This window comes from Tribolium castaneum, chromosome 2 (genome assembly GCF_031307605.1).
Source record: "Tribolium castaneum strain GA2 chromosome 2, icTriCast1.1, whole genome shotgun sequence".
In the NCBI taxonomy this organism is placed as follows: Eukaryota; Metazoa; Arthropoda; class Insecta; order Coleoptera; family Tenebrionidae; genus Tribolium; species Tribolium castaneum.
In genome coordinates, this window is record NC_087395.1 from 14258378 (window position 1) to 14275288 (window position 16911).

Genomic DNA, 16911 nt, shown 5'->3' on the forward strand with positions numbered 1-16911 from the left:
GTAACATTATTGTGGACAAAAAATTGTTATGTAACCTTATAGACACACTAAACATGTATATGTGATAAAACCCGCGTGAAAAAAAATTTAACTAAAAATATTCGACTTTTTTGAAATGTTGGAAGAATATTTTGAAAATTTGGTCGGCTGGACGAGTCCATTATCCCAGAGGGGTGGAAAGTGCTGCAAAGCGAGTGCGATAACCGCAAGAACATCCCCAAAGTCCTTTTTGTGCAAACTTCTGGTGATTTACTTGAAGATTATGTGTGATTGCCTTTTGTAAATCGCGAAATGAATTAATTTCGCCAAAAATATCTTTGCGCTGCGCGCACAGTGCATCCAACCGGGCACGTCAAATTCCCCAAAGCCAATGTGATGTGAGTGAGTTGTTGTGGACGCAATTTGTGAATTTCGCGGAAAACTCCGTATTGTTTTTCTCGGGAAAATGCTGAGAAAAGCTGAGTTCGATTTGTGGTTGTGCACTTAGATGAGTATCTGGTGCGCAATAATTTTCGGAGTTTTTATGCGTCCCCATCAGCCATAACAATGGAACTTGGTGACCATGTTTATGCCGCCGAAAGGATTATAAAAAAACGAGTCCGTCGGGTGAGTTTTCATCCTTGAAAATGATTATCCTTTTCGGGTTGTTTGGTGGGGGAAATGGGGGCTCCCGGCGGAGCTAACCTCGAATTTCCATCGACAGTTTGCGATGGGTTTGTTGATAAGGTTTGTGACTCAAGGGGTATTTCCTTACATAATTGGGGTTTCCTGTCACCCCTTCCGGTCTAAGACGTGAGTCACGGCTGAGGAGCTTCGGGGAGGAAGTCGTGGGGTTAATTAGGACGCCGTTTTCGGTTTTTTTCAATAAAAGTTGTCAAGAAATGGGGGTTGGGGCTGTAAGTCGTCATTATTGTTGCCAAGTGCCACATGTTGAGGAAGTTATGGTATAATAGACGAAACGGGTTTGACGATTGACTGACAATAAAAGCTTTACAAGCTTATTATTACGGTTTGGAGTCAATAAAGTAATCCAAGGTCGTAATTTATAATTTATGAACTGGTCGAAATGTCTGCAGATGTTCACTAATTTCTTGAAAAATGGTTAATCAACTTGGGGGCTTTGATATAGAGTTGTGCTAATTTGGAGTAATGTGAAGCTTGGTAAAAAATAATACAGACGTCGTCTAAACTGACGATGACTTAATGTTTCAGTTGTGTAAACATTGAGATAAGAAATGTTGAAAAACCAACAGAACGGAAATGCATTCTTCAAACGTCGTGTAAAAAAATTTACTCCAAAATAATAAAAAAAAACTGACTTTGAATATTAAGCTTTATTTATTATTTTTCACTGTTATTGAACTAAACAGATTATTTATAGTTATTAATAATACGAGTGCGAAAACACAAACTTAAAGTTCGAGGGCTAGACACCCAAGAACTTTAAGCGTTTTCGTATGAATGTTATTCAATTTTTTTTGTTGGAACATATTAATTTACGTTGCTATGGGAAGAGTGTTTTAAAATTGCTATCGGAAACGTGTTTTAAAATAGTGTTTATAATGTAGGATTCAGATATCAAAAAGAACGGTTAAAATATTACCAACAAAAAAAAACTGCATCAAGCTTAACAACTGAGTGCATTTCGTAACCAAAATGAAAAAAGGAAAATCTTTTTTTTGTTCACACCTTGTTTGTGTTTCTTCACTTCATTTAACTTTTTATCATGTAACAGTAAAAGACACGAGTTACATGTCTCACAGCAATACCTTAAAAATTTTGAACAATAAAAAAATCAAGTGGTAACTCAATTAATTCCCTATCGTTTAAACTATTTAATTTTTTACTCGACTAGAGATATTTATTTTTGCCTCGGCCATAATACTTGGAACACCCTATACAAGAGAACATTTCGTCCTAATTTAATTATTTTTTACAATTACCGGATGTTAATGTCAAAGCCATAAAAAGAGATAGATTTTGATTCCAGATTATTCGTGAATGGAATAATTTGCATAAAAAAGGTTAAATAAAGAACACTTCTGACTTCAACTCGAAACCATTAGATTGTATGTAATCAAAAAAATTGTTAAAATACGGACATATGACATGTGGCGTGATATTTTTAGTTATGAAACTCATTATGCAATTTGTATTTATGTACTAGATGTTTTTTGAACAAACTCACATTTTTCTAAATTGTTTGTATTATGTTTTTTTAACTGCTTAGCATTTATAATTGCTGTTGTAAAAACATGTACGTCGTAAGAAAATGCAAATTTCTCATCTTGTTACACGTAGTTGCAGTAATGAATCATCAAATTTAAAGCAACTTTTCTTAGAAATTTCAAAATAAATCCACGATTGCATTGGCAACTTTGTCTTTGCTAAAATTTCATTATGAACTACTTTTATTTATTATTAAAAATATAAAAATTATTTATTAAAAATCAAACGCATATTCAGTGGTAAGTGTAATTAGTATTTTTGGTTGCATCTAAAGAAATTTCAGAAATAATCTCTAAATAATTCATAAAACAAAGCAAAATTAATCATGTCGTTGATATTCATACAAAAATTTTAAAGTATTGTAATATCACTTTGTTTATATTTTTCCTAATGTAGACTTTACGATAAAAAGTAGCCACATTTTTTAATTATCTTATCTTAGCATTACCTACTTCAGATTAAATAATAAAAATTTAACTGGTTTAAAAAGATAAAAAATGACAATTTACGATTCATTAATTTTACTTTGATGAAACTTAAAACATAATAATTTAATAATAAAATCATATAGAGTATTTTGAGCTCTTTTGGCTAGAAATGTTTTTCTTGGCTCAGAAGACTTTTTTATTACATTTTGTTTATTATATGTTGAAATATTTTTAATTTTATTTGTTTTTTTCAAATGAAACCAAAAAAGTAATTTGAGTAATTTACGGTCAAACTCACTCAACATGTATCAAATTTCTTCGGTACATAATTAGTTAATTACGCAATGGAATTATAAAAATGAGAATGACTTAGCAGATCGATTACTCGTATGAATGCTCCGTAATTAATTGCTATCACCAGCGAGGTGGAAGTCAGCATTGTTATATTGAATCACTCACTTTAACAGTACATGAATCAAATGAAATAACCGAAAAGAAAACAAAGATAATATCTTGGGTTATCGAAATCTATTGGAACGGAACAATACTAAGTTATAAGTTTATGACTAAAAGATTCATCATCAATGATTATTTAATTATTTAGTTAATTCACAATTTTTTCGATTATTTTTCCAGGGTGTCGTCGAGTACTACGTGAAATGGAAAGGCTGGAGCCAAAAGCACAACACATGGGAACCGGAGGAAAACATCCTCGACTCGCGGCTGATCGACCTCTTCGAACGTAGCCAAAAGCTCGACCCCCACAAGCGCGGTCCGAAAAAGAAGGACCGACACCCCGAAAAGCAGCAAACGGAAACGGAAGACGAAGGACGTGCAAGCGGCGAAGAAAGTCAAGATGATGGCGTTACAAGCGCCGAAACCAGCAAATCAACTCCACAAACAAAATCCGAATCAGCACCAAATCCAGACGATGAAGATACAAGAGCCGAATCCGAAGTATCGTCAAAATCACCAGTGCCAACAGGAGTCGACGATAACGAAAATTCAAACAGTTCAAGTAGCGAAGATCGTAGACCGATTTTGGCACGATTGGAAATCGGGACCAAGAGAAAAGCGGAAGTTTTGTCGAAAGAAAGTGGAAAAATTGGAGTTACGATCACCACCAGTAGTCCCACCAGCGCCAGTCCCCCACCAAATAAGGTAGGAATTAATTTTTGTGTTTTTTTTTTGTGAAAAATCAGTGGCTCGCTACCTAAAATCTGTAGGTACTCCCATCTAAATTTAGCCTTATTTTAATTTCGTACTAAGATATATTTTTCGTAATTACTGACGTAATTAACTATACTAACATATTTTTCGACCTGTTCTAACGAAATTTCACAAAATAAGTGAGTATCTTACTCAAAAACAAGATAAGCCTATCTAAAGGTTAAATAATGCCATCTACAAACATTCCTTCTAATTCCTACAAATGCAAACTAATTATTTACGTATTTTTTAGCCTTTTGAGGAAAATTCCGCTAAACATTAGTTTCTCCCTAATGTCATCGCGAAATCAACTGGAAATTTGGCACCTAATTTGACTGTTTAGTTATTTTTGACGAAATTTCGCAAAATTAGTGAGTATTTTGCTTAAAAAAAAGGTAAATCTAACGAAAAATGCTGAAATAATGAAATTTTCAACCTTCCTGTTATTTTTTTTGGTGTGTTCTATCATAGTTATATTTATTATTAAATGAGTTTTTGGCTGAAAGACTACTAAAACTAGTTCGTTAAAGACAAAAGTAATTTATTCTCGATCTTCAGAGGTAATTATTTGCAAAGTGTTGCGTGAAAAGTGCATTTTTAATTTAAAAATTTGTTTAAGCATTTGTAAGAGGCAAAAATATTGACTTTAAACTAATTATTTAGGTATTGTTTGGATTTTTGAGGCTATTTTCGCACTTATAAAACGAACTATTATATGAAATGTAGCGAAACATTAAGATAACATCATTTGCGACTTCTTGTATTTTTAGTTTTTTGGCGTACTAGACGGAAGTAATGCAAAATAATTGAATTTTTATCTCAAAATTTCATAATTATTTGATGATTTTTCGACGAATTTTAAGGAAACTGAACGTCATTTTCGCTCTTTTTTGACAAAATTTTACAATAAGTAAGTTTCTTGCCAAAAAAAGACAAATCTTACGCCTTCATTTGTGATTTTTTGGCCTGAACTGGGAAGTTTATACGAAATAAGTATGATTTGGGCTGAAAGACATACTTGAAAAAGGGAAAAGTAACGCAATTAACTTTCATAGCAAAATTTCGTGACAAAAGTATTTTTTAAATGCGCGTAAGCATTTGAAAAAAGGCAAAAATGATAATAATTTTGAACTAAGTTGTTCTCTGCCTTTTTTAGTGAAATTTGTGGAAGTATATGAATATTTTTTGAAAAATTTTCATTCAAAATAAGGTTTTAACGAAATAAATTTTAACGTATTTTGATTATTTTTCGGCCTGTTTTTCCAAGACGAATCTTTCTGTTCTTGTCTTATTTTATAAATTTTTCGTCGTAAAAATAGAAAAATAAAAATGAGGTCATTACTCAAAAACCATTCGCGTCATAAATTTTGGATTAATGTTGGTGTAGTGTTTACAAAAAAATGACCTATTCGAGGATTTGTTTTTTACGTGACCCATTTTGTGCGTTACTGAATATCCACTGGAACATGAATTTTGCATGAACCCTTCACCTAGTTTTGAACCACCGAGCCACCACTGAAAATACTAATATTTTCATAATTGAGAATTCGGATAAGCAGGTGCAGAAGGCATCAACCAAGCAGCAGCAGCAAGCAACGTCGACAAACCGTGCCAACGGCCGCCAGAAAAACGAAGAGGAAGCCTCATCAGCAATACCGTCGGCGTCAAGTCCGGCAGTTCTCACCGCCACAACTCCCCGGACTTCCACCGATAAGAGTCGAAGTCCGGTCGACGCAACCCTCCCTCACTCCTCGACTAAAGAGCCGGCGTCTCCCAAACCGGTGGCGTCGCGAACCGACGATAAACGGCCCGCCACCGAGCCCCCGGTGTCGTCGCCACCGCCGCCGCCGCCCCCGAAAAAACCCGAAGTGAGTAAAGAGGAACCGGAAAAAGAGTGCAGTGCGGGCGATAAGAGCGGGGACGTTAAAGTGGCGGTAAACGGACACAATAATAATAACATGACTGACGAACTTCCGGTGTTGACGAGTCCGGGCTCGGAGTACTGGCTGGCGAGGAATCCCGTCGCCGATCAGGTTTTCATAACTGACGTTACGGTGAACTTGAAGACTGTCACGATTCGGGAGTGCAAGACGGAGAAGGGTTTTTTTAAAGACCGGGACGATAATAGTCATTCTAGTGATATTGTTTGACTCTATTTATTTCGGTAGTTTTAAGTCGTGAAACGTAGTGATGGGCTTAAGATACCCGCGAGGGTATCGTACAGGGTAGCTCCGTTTGCGAGCAAACTTTCCCCAAGGATCTGATAGATTTTTAATAGACTGTTGGTGCTAATATGGATTTTCCGACTACCAGCCTGAACGAGTAGATCACCATTCGATTTTTATAGTGTCCTTCCCGATTCAATTTTTTATTTCTGTGATAACAAAGTCGTACTAACTTTTTAACATGTCAGCTCCCCCAAACATTTTTTTCGTTTTAGCAAGCCAGTCTGCTCATTTAGGCCCGTGGTTTTAATTTATGACTAGTTATTATGTTAAGCAGCAACAAGATCGGTTGTAAAATTTTTCATTCCACGGTGTGAGAGCCGGTTCGATTGTATATACTGGATATATCTACTAATATGCATAGTTTTTTGTATTTCTTTTTTTACTGTACCTTCTAGTATTAGACGATTGTTGAAACTTATTTATTAATTGTATTAATTTATTTCTTGTATTATTATATAATACAGTAATACCACAACTTACGTTCTGATTTTAGTTTTGTCATTACAATCACACGTTTTAATGTTAATACAACTTCAGCTAAGATAATTTTACTTAACAAATTTGTATATATTGTGTAAAATATAATTGAGTTGAAAATAGTTGTTTCCGTTAATATAAGGTATTTTTGAAATAAAAAGTAGTCGCAGGCAGGGACTTTTATTAAAACACCCGGCACGTTTCTAGTAAAGTATATTTTTACGTAACAATTTGATGAAACATTGCACTAGGTTACAGTAAAATACAAAATAATAAGACCTGTAGGTAAATATTTACATTGATAAGCTGTACAAGACTATAAAAATGAAGTAAAATGTCATTAAAAAAATACAAAGTAATAAAATACAATTAAACCTTCATCGCAGGTACTTCATAAAGCGAGTTATATCTTGTGTATCTCCTCCCTTTCAGTTGTTGAATGCCGTCGGAAATCGACGTTCGCTTTGAGAAGAAATCAACCAAAGGTTGAGCGTTTAGCACCGATGCTAGGAACTGCTCCACTGTGATGTACCACTGAATCTCTGTTTTGGGGGTTAGGGGGTTCCCATTTTTGTCAGGTGACTGTAACTATTGCCTAATTTTAAACAACTCTGGGAATAAATAATCGTCCAAACCTCTTCTGCCTTTCCCGGATTGTAAGCAGCAGCTGCCGAGACAAGACTATCATCAGACTCGTCTCGATTAATAAAGAATTGTTTGCCAACGTCGCCTAATTCTAACAGTAAAGTACCCACGTTTGCTATGGCATGATACGTTTCCTTGTTGAAGAAAAAATTAGAAAAAAATTGGGGCAACATTCAGCAAAATACCTGATCTTCCGGTTCCGTTTGGAAAATATCGTAAACAGTTTTCCACAGTGTTATAAAGTGGGGTTGCGTCATTTTCGGAACGGCTTTCAGGTTGATTTTGCTGTCCTTTGATTGGACTAAATTGCGCAGGTTAGTTAAACTTTTAATCTCCCAGTTGACTTCCCCCGTTCCGTTGTTACTCGTCAAAGAGTTGTCCACCGAAGATTGAGATTCGAACGATTTTCTGTAAAAAATCAAGTCTGCAAATGCCCAAGACACAAATGTCAGGTCAAGTTTTCAAAATTTTAGTATTTAACGAAAAAATCCGCGTTTTTCTCAAACCTAGACTGCATCTCACGACGGTAAAATATGCTTCCAATCCGCCCAAACCTTCGCCAATTGAAACTTCCCGTTATATTGACAAAACGTTTCGTCGACATTTTTAACACAGTCTTACGGCAAATGCACAGTCCTAGAGGCCCCCTCCCGTGGGAGTGTGGTACAAGATGTGCCGAAAAACCATCCAAAAAGTTCCAGAAGAAAGAAATTGAAACCGTTCAAGAGAAAACCTGTCCCAATCAATGTGCTGTCTTGCAACGGCCGAAGCGAAACACCTACGAGTGGGTCATTAACGAAGACGAAAAGCCTTGCGGGCCGTTTGGTCTCAGAAAAGTAGTGGAAAAAACGATTTGTGAAATCCGGAGGTTCCAAAAATGCATGAAACTGTTCAACAACGAAGCCCAATGCCAAAATCTGGCACCACCTGCGTGCACCCGCATTACAAAAACGTACCCAATGCTCGAGGCGGTTCATAAAGGTTCACTACCCGGCTGTGCCATCCCGATACCAGCATCAGCAACGAAAAAAACTGAATAAAACGTCAAACAAAACACGACAAGTGACACAAAATTTCCAGTCAGGACAAGAATGAGCATCCTCTCCAGGCCCCTAAGACACAATATTAATCTAGGTAATTGGGAAAGTTGGTTTAGGTCTGATTTGGTCGTTAGCTTTTATCAGACACTACTTCTGGAGAAAAGTCAAAGAGGGATGCGAATGTCCGCCACCACCACCCGATAAAATCGTCGAAGAGAAAAAATGTATTCCTTGCAGTTTCGTCAATTGGAAGCCTAAACCCAGGACAGTCATCGAATGCAAGCTCAAAGACAGCAAGAAACCCAAACAACCGAGAAGATGCTACGCTGGAATGAGGCTGAAACCGCCCGCGCCTGACTGCAAAGGCGAAGAGATCGATCCTTTTAAAAAGAAATGTTGCCAAGGACATAAGGAACAACCCCCGGAAGTAGAAAAAGATTATAATTTAAATGTTACAAAAATCATTATAGGAAGCCCCAGCCGCTAAAGTGCCCGAAAAACCGATCCCGTTCGCCGACTGGGACATTAACTGTAAAGAATAAGCAAAAAAATGTAAAATACAAAACGAAATAAAGCAACTGAAATTATCTCAATAAATAATAAAATCGCTGATCCGTTACAGAAAGATTCTTTGGAGCTCGGGATGCGAAACAATAATAAAAAATACACAACAAATGCATTTTTGCCACTTACTGCCAGGTGTAGGAGGTCGTAGGCGTGGACGCTTCCTCCGAATGCAAGCTCAGCGAATCCAAATTGACGCTCTGCTCCACACTATCGAAAAAATCGGTGGCCTCGGACGCAATCTCAGCCCCGTGCTCATTCTTCGTCGGCGACTCGATATCCGACATGCACAAAAGCGGCGGCAAATGAATCGTGTAAAGCAATTTCAGTCTTTGAGCCGGATCTGCACTTGCTGTTAACCCAATTCCAGCAACAAGTTCCCGGAAATTAATATAACCATCACGATTTGCGTCCAACAACTGCAATCACATTAGGCAAAACGCGCCAATTAAAATCGAAACTCACCGAAAAAATCCTCGCAGCCAAAGACTCCGTGTTCTCGCCCTTGCCCCAGGGCGAAAGCGCCGCAAATAAAATTTTAAAGTAGTCGAAATCGACTTTGTACGCCTCGTACGGCTGCAAAGACGGGTCATGGCGTTCCGGAATGTGTTTCTTCTGACTTAGAATCTCCTCACGGACTAGACTTAGCAACTCTTGGAGCTCTTGTTGGCCGAAATAGCCGTCTCCTATCACACAACGTAGGACGTTGCGCTCGGACGTGTCTTCCAGGTCTTGGACGACTCGCAGACGGTGTTTGAGGCGCAAACGCTCGATCTGACCCGTCGTCAGAAAGCCGTACTTGACGTAGGCTTCGTAGATTAGGGTCTGCACTGAAATGCTCTTTTTTTCAATTAATACAACGTGCAGCGAAAAGAGGAGAACTGCAAATACCGACACGTAAAGAAAACAACAAAAATATCAAGAGGGAGATTCTCAATAAAAAAAATAAAGGTTTTGTCGGATTTTAAAAGGGGTTCGGGAAGTTAAATCGCTTCATTTTGACTTGATACTCTCGGGTTATTCTATGCCCCCCATTTTTTCACGCTATGTATGAAAAAATTACAATGTTGAAACTAACCCTTTTTTGCTCATCGTAATTCTTATTCCTAATAGCACCGCGTCCCTCATCATTGAACACCCCCATGAGATAATCAGCCAGTAGTTGCATGGCCTCCCCTTCGTCCCTGCACGCCAGCAATTTCTCCTGATTCCACTCCAACAACATCAACGCCACTTGAAAAATAACTTTAGCACCGTCGTAAAAAAAGCAATCCATCACATTAACTGCACTTTCGTAAGGCATGACGCACAAATAAATCGTTAAAAACCACGACAACGAAATCATATTCGTCATTCCTAATTGGTTCAACTTGTCGTGGAGACTCGGCAAATGTTCGGCGGTTAAGTCGTCGAGAATTCCCTGGTCCACGACCGCCCCCACAACCCTAGTGTTGTAATAATCGGGGAGCAGGTTCTCGCACAGAGTGGCAAGCAACCAAAAAGCCTCTTCCTCTGAGCAATAAATCAAAAGGACGGACGCCACGATATTCATAGCCTGGCAGTAGCCAATGCTCGGGTTATGCAGGGCATAGGCACACAAAACCCGCCTCAAAGCATCGATTCCGATCTGGTTTTGGAACGCCGGGTGTTCGGGGAGCGACCGGTGGAGGTCCCTCTCAATCTCATCGTTGGCTGTCGACCTCTGAAGCAGCGCTTTGTCGACCAACGAGCGATAATACCCCGGATGGCTCAACTTCTCATTGGCCGCCCCCGAAAACGACATCCATATATCCATCCGCAAATAATCGGGGATTCCCTGAAGCACCAACTTCGCAACTTCCGTGGTCCGATACATGGAAACCCCCCGACCGTAAGTATTAAAATGCAGCTCCCAGTCCTTCGCCTTCACTTGTTGCTTCTTGTGCACTTCGGGTATCGGGCTTAGGGGAAACACCGTCATTAAGGCCGGCTGGCACTTCCACGGTGTCACCTCGCGACCGATAGGCGGCGCATCGCCCGAACTCCCACTGTTCGTACTCATCGAATCGGAACTACTCGGCGTGTTCGTCTTAGCCAGCAATTCGGAGATTTTCTCAACCAGGAAATCCCGGTCTAGAATTTGTGCGAAGATGAAATTGGTTTTGTTTAATTCGTTTCGGGAGGTGATAATGATGGCTTTGTCGAGCGATTGGCTCGAAGCGTTGTTTTCGATTTTTTCGGCTAGTTTCACGTCGCGTAACGGGATGACGAGACTGACTTGGGATTTCACCTTGAAATTTAAGTCATGAAAGGGAGAGTCGTGAGGGTGTGTTGAGACGTACCCTACTTTCGAAACAAATGTAGTTTTGGGAGAGGAATAAGCGGCCAGCGACGTGTTTCTTGTTGTAAGGCGTCATTAAGGTGCAATCGATTGAACCGTCGAGCTTCTCGCTAGATGGCAGGCGGAACATCAGCTTGTAAGCGTCGGATTGGGCGCGGGCGTCGAGGTCGCGCTTCAGAAATGATGCTTTTTTCGGAACGTTTTTGCTTAAAAAATATTTCATTGGGTTTCTCTTCGCTCATTAAAATTAGATTGGCAACATTGAAGAATGTAGAGTGGCTCTAGTCAGTGGTGGCTCTGGTTTCTTTCTAAATTAGATGAAGAGCTAACACAACATTCACTAAGCAAGTTTTGTTTTTTTCCATTAACTCATTTGGGAACAATGAAATAAAAAATTCTTGTATTAAAACTGAGCTCCAGACAAGCGAAAACTATATTTTAATTTTTTTTTTATACTTCTACCAATTTGCGCAACGCCCCGTATTTTTCAATACGAATATACTTGAAAAAAAAATAAGAGACAAAGTTGTCGAGAATTAAATTCAAAAAGGTCCGCGAGACCATATCTTGATGTTCAACCGTTTGGGTTTGATTTGCTTTAAACTCAACCAACAGTGAAAATGAAACGAATTTCTCGCTTGAGCAACTTTGAAAGTCTTTAGGGCCTGAAGTGTTAAAAATTGAGTTATGATCTCACAGACTTTTATGTGGGAGATTTAATTCTCAACAACTTTCTTTTTTACAATTTCCTTGTATCTCCAACTGTATTCCCTGCATTTTGAAAACGATGGAAGAGCAAAATTTATATTTTTAATTTTTTTTCTGTTAATTGCGAATTTTTTGTTTTGGTTATCAAGACTTTGTTCTTGCATTTGTATTAAGCAATTAATGAATTAGTTGAATTTAAATAAATTTAAAACAATAATTTGAAGCCGACACAGTCTAACTCCACGACACCAAATTTTTGGATATAAAAAATAAAATATTTTATATCTTATTTTGCGAGTATTATTAGTATTAATTCGTGGCCTCACATAAAAAACAATAATTTAGTCTACAAATGGTCAACATTTAGTTAAAAAAAAAATCAAAAAAAAGTCACGTGATTTTAAACCAAAAATGTACTTATTTTTCGAAATTTCTTTCTAAATACGCTGAATTTTGAAGTAAGGTCGAAAATGACGTTATATTGATTGATTTCGCTATATTTAGATTACATGTAACTGCATAGACTAAAAACACGTTGGCTCATTGAAATCTCCAAACACTTGTTTGAGAACCGAAAAAGTTAAAACTACGAAAGTTGAAAAATGCTTTAATTTTGCTTTTTTCAAATGATTTAATACGTCTTTCAGCCGAAAACTCACTTATTTCACATAAATTCGCTGGAATAGATTAAAAAATCACAACTGGAAGTCGCAAATAACAATGTTTTGGGCTTTTTTACTAAGTATTTTGCGAAATTTCGTCAAAAAAGACGTTCTTTTATCCGGTTTAGGCCAAAAAAACAGTTAACTTAGTTTGAGCTACAAACTCATTTATTTTCTGTGATTTCCCTCTAATACAGAGAAAACAAAAAAAAATTAAACAAGGTTAAAAATAGAGAATATTTTTTGACATTAAATCTGACCATGTCACGTGCTAAATGATTTTCAATAGTAATAGAGTTTATTTGCAACATTTAGCGATAAGTAGGCCACAAATTTTCGTGGATTTTTGGCGCGATTATTCAATGTTACCAACAAAAATTTACTTACCTTAGCTTGTGTAAGAGCTCTTTATCTTCGCTAAAGCTCCTCTTGTCGTCGATTAATCTGCAAAGAAAGTTACCTCACGCAAAAAATCACACATTCGTTACCTCTTCATGGCCAGATCGACCAACTGTTCCATCAGTTTGAAAGTCTCATTTTTGGTGAGAAACATACTGAAGTGATATTCTTTTTCCCTCGTTGCGATTTTGATAGAATCGGGAAAAACGATACTATTTTTTTTGCTCAATTCGATCACGTCTGACCATCTTATACAAACTTTAGTGTCTAGACCTAAGATGAAAGCATAGAAGCAACAATAGTGTACAGACAAATACATCCATCCTTGGCGCGGCAGTTTGCCCTTCCAGTAGCTTAAAAATTCGCAGTCCGAAAATAAATTACAACACATACGAAAATACCCACCAACAGGAATAGTAGTTGACAAGTTTTTCGTCTTTCGAGAGACCGAAAAGCCGAATAAATTTGTCGGATGTGACTTTGAACGATTTTGAGTCCTCATCTGATAACAAAAAACAAGGCGGTAAATAAATGAGTCATGTGTGTTATTTTTTTAATCATAGCCCAAATAGCTTTTTGATAATTTTAATGGAAAGCAATTGTTTATTTGGTCCAGTGTTGCCATGCAGACTGCAATATCGTTGATAAAAAAACGCTGCACAAACAAAGGAAGTCTTAACAGAAAGAGGGAATGGATGATATTTTTATCGATTCGTTACAATTCAAGGCGAAATTATTTTCAATCGTTTAGTCATTGCACCGCGATAACAAATTCGCTTCGCTAAAATGGGTCGCAGTAATAATTGGGACAACGTAATATTTTTCTTCTGATAATTAATAGCAAAGTTCATCAAGTCATTCGCTCGCAATATACAATATCGAAAAAATTCGCTGATCTACATTATTTAAATGGTGAAACTCAACGAAAAGTTTACAAAATGATGTTATCAAATATTTTTGGGTAAAAATGTGATAATTAACAATATTCAGGTAGAAAAGTGTAACACTTTTTATTTACAAAACCGCGTTATGTTCAAGTTCAATTCATGTATAAATATTTACCAAAGTAAATTACTGTAAAGATAAGCATTTATTGTATAAATGTTGTCATAAAAACATGACAATGACTCCAAACATTTTAAAAGAAGCAAATTTGTTTATATTAATTGCCGAACTTAAACACTATTAAATAATAATCTCGTCGAGAAAATTACTCAATAGATTGGATTCCTTGGACCATTAAAATAGCTCATTAAGTCACTACACAGCGCTTATCTAATCATGAATTTGTAACAAAGCGTATCAGTAGATCTCGTTCATTAAACAAATCCGATAAATCTAATGAAAGATAACTCACCCTCAACATCAACTTCTTGTCTTGTGGCTATAACCGACTCAATTTTGCACGTAACGAAGTCGGTGATCTCATCCTCAGTATCAAAGCAGTGCAAAGTAGCTGAAACATTGTTAAAGAGCCAATCCCAGTCTTTTAGGATTTCTTGTCTCGTCATAGAACATGCAATTACTGAAAACAGACATGAATAAATTATTACAAATGAGCCGAACTCACAATAATAGACTTCGGACGACGGTGTTTGGTGCAAAATCCTGTAGGGTGCCGGTTTAGTGTCAAAAATACTATCGATAGTGCCCACAAGAAGTGACGACAGCCCCTTGGAATTGCCATGTCCCTTTCGATGTTGCAATAGAAAATATATTGACGTTTCTTCCGTTTCCCTAAAGACGGATCTGTAGCCATACAGTAATACTGTCAACTTGACTCACCAAAAGGGGCTGGCTAGGAGGACTTCTTGGGGTTTAATGAACATGGTGTTGGGTTGAGAAACTAAACATCTTAGGAAAGTGTCACAATGTGAGAGGATTTTTGCCGATGACGACGTGTTTCAGTTCACACGAACGCATTTCAATTTTGAATAGAATCTCTCACTGTATTTAACTTTGATAAGAACTAAATCATAGATAAAACGCACTGAACTTATGTTACAAAAACAGACAGGACTTGACTCTGACAGCTGTTAAATGTCAACAGTTGGGTAGCGACATCTCGGATCGGAGTGAGGAAGGTTGGAGTGTGGCGGATTTCCAACAGGTGACGCCAAAAATTTCAAAAAAAAAAAGACAATTTTTTTTGACAGTGGTGTTAATAATTAATTATGTCTTGATCTACGACAAGGAAGATATAAAAATATTATGTCTTCTTTATACAAAAGATTTTCTTTTAGAATTCTTCTACAATTCCTAACAGTAATTAAAATAAATTAGTAATTACTATTAGCTGTTACAAAACTATAAAAACGCCAACGTCGCTTTTCCCTCAAAATTACCTGTTATAATTTATTCATGCACTTAAAAAGGTAATAGCTAATGTAATTTATAGTTTCAATGAGAAACCTAATCATTAATAACTATTTTACAACTTTATCAATCTAATTTTAAAAAATAACTCGGTAAAATGCAAAACTGGCGTTTTTATAGCTTTAAAACAAAAAAAAATTATTAAGTAAAAATTAAGAATCAAATAAAAATTATTATACTGATGACAGTTTTATTATTTTTTTTTCTCAAAACGTCGTTGTTTTAGAATAACATTAGCAACCATAAAATTATAATTAGTACCTATTTTCAATTTACTGATATCACATATTAATATTTTTAATTAATTACTTAATATTATAAAGAAAAACACAAAAAATCACATACATAAAAGAAAAAATGCATTATTATTTAATGGCAAACACAAATTTTGTGCGACTTTTTAGATGTAGTAAATATGCTTTCAGCAGACACACCCAGTGTGTATTAATTTAATAACTTCAAAAAATATCAAACATTTAGTCATTAAATTAAATCTAGATAAACTTGACAACTTTTTAATTAATAATGTACACAATGAGAGCGCTTTGGTACTTTGACAAAAATATGATTTTAAGATAAAATAATTTAAGTAGGTATGCGGTATTTGAGTCATGATTTCAACAATCGTAAATGAGATTATCTACTTTTATTGTGTCTAGTTTTTATCTCTTATTTACCTACTTATCTAATATTTAACATTGACAAAAGTCTGTTATTTCTTAAAACATATCTAATAAAATACAAACCACAGATACATTGATACATACCTATTGTATTATATTTATCTCAACACTCATAATATAATACAGAAATTAAAAATTTGGGAGTAGTAATAGATAGTAAAAATTTGGCGTTTTTTCACTAAATACTCGACATTTAGCTATTTATCGAGTTAGTTGCATAGGTCAGCTGATTTCATAGATTATAATTAATCTATGAAGTTAAGCAGCTCTGACCCCGGTCATTCCTTGGATGGGTGACCGGATAATGTAATGCCAAAACATCGCAACTAACTCGTCTTTTGGAGGAGACGTTAAGCCGTCGGTCCCGGTCACTACTAGTGGTCGTTAGGTCAGGTCAGAGGCTGTAGATGCGACCTGAAAACTCTGGCACTTGGGTGATGGCATTACCACCATACGCATATTTATTTATTTTTATCGAGTGAGAAACATTTGAGTTGATTTTTTAATAAACCTGGTAAACGAATAAAATGGAAAAAATTTGGAAACATTGTTTTCATTTTATTTTTGTAAGTTATGCAGAGGCTATAGGTATTTAACTGCACTATTTGCCACTTTTTTCTTAAAAAAACCTCACCTCAAAAAAAGAATACCAAAATAAATGCAATTAGTCTGAGGAAGGTATAAAATTTCACAACGTAAATTAAATAATGCTTATAAATAATTATTACATGTTGAAAATAATTCTTATATTTGCCAGTAAATTATAATAATACGTATAAGCGATAACTTAGGTCCCATAACTTATTCATTTAAAATTTTGAATTAAATATGTTTCTTCTCTGTAGTTAAGATACCTAATAAATAATTAATAAAGCTGCAATAAATACAGATAATTATGTACTTACCTACCTATAATAAACAATTTGTGATTACTTCATTACTT

At 36.2% G+C, this 16911-nt stretch overlaps 2 protein-coding genes across 5 annotated transcripts; one reads left to right on the forward strand and one right to left on the reverse strand.

Annotated features, from left to right (window-relative positions):
• Nucleotides 1–177: 177 nt before the first annotated feature.
• Nucleotides 178–9241, forward strand: LOC663137 (polycomb). 3 transcript variants are annotated; one of them, XM_008199399.3, is made up of 5 exons: nucleotides 178–606; nucleotides 3294–3818; nucleotides 5411–8350; nucleotides 8391–8683; nucleotides 8727–9241. In XM_008199399.3, exons 1-3 carry the CDS (start codon nucleotides 547–549, stop codon nucleotides 6014–6016), a joined length of 1191 nt encoding a protein of 396 aa, XP_008197621.2. In that variant the 5' UTR covers nucleotides 178–546; the 3' UTR covers nucleotides 6017–8350; nucleotides 8391–8683; nucleotides 8727–9241. The 3 variants fall into 3 exon arrangements, with proteins under 3 accessions (XP_008197621.2, XP_008197622.2, XP_974290.3); XM_008199400.3 differs by having other exon boundaries at nucleotides 179–606; nucleotides 5423–8350; XM_969197.5 differs by having other exon boundaries at nucleotides 181–606; nucleotides 5426–8350.
• Tbc1d8-9 (TBC1 domain family member 8/9) lies at nucleotides 6769–14965 on the reverse strand. 2 transcript variants are annotated; one of them, XM_969223.5, is made up of 13 exons: nucleotides 14695–14965; nucleotides 14480–14646; nucleotides 14267–14434; nucleotides 13315–13411; nucleotides 12999–13262; nucleotides 12898–12954; nucleotides 11142–11346; nucleotides 9899–11089; nucleotides 9286–9660; nucleotides 8950–9239; nucleotides 7402–7624; nucleotides 7207–7350; nucleotides 6769–7153 (listed from the first exon to the last, which is right to left on the reverse strand). In XM_969223.5, exons 1-13 carry the CDS (start codon nucleotides 14736–14738, stop codon nucleotides 6941–6943), a joined length of 3438 nt encoding a protein of 1145 aa, XP_974316.4. In that variant the 5' UTR covers nucleotides 14739–14965; the 3' UTR covers nucleotides 6769–6940. The 2 variants fall into 2 exon arrangements, with proteins under 2 accessions (XP_974316.4, XP_015838792.2); XM_015983306.2 differs by having other exon boundaries at nucleotides 6769–7159; nucleotides 14695–14964.
• Between the last annotated feature and the right edge of the window lie 1946 nt (nucleotides 14966–16911).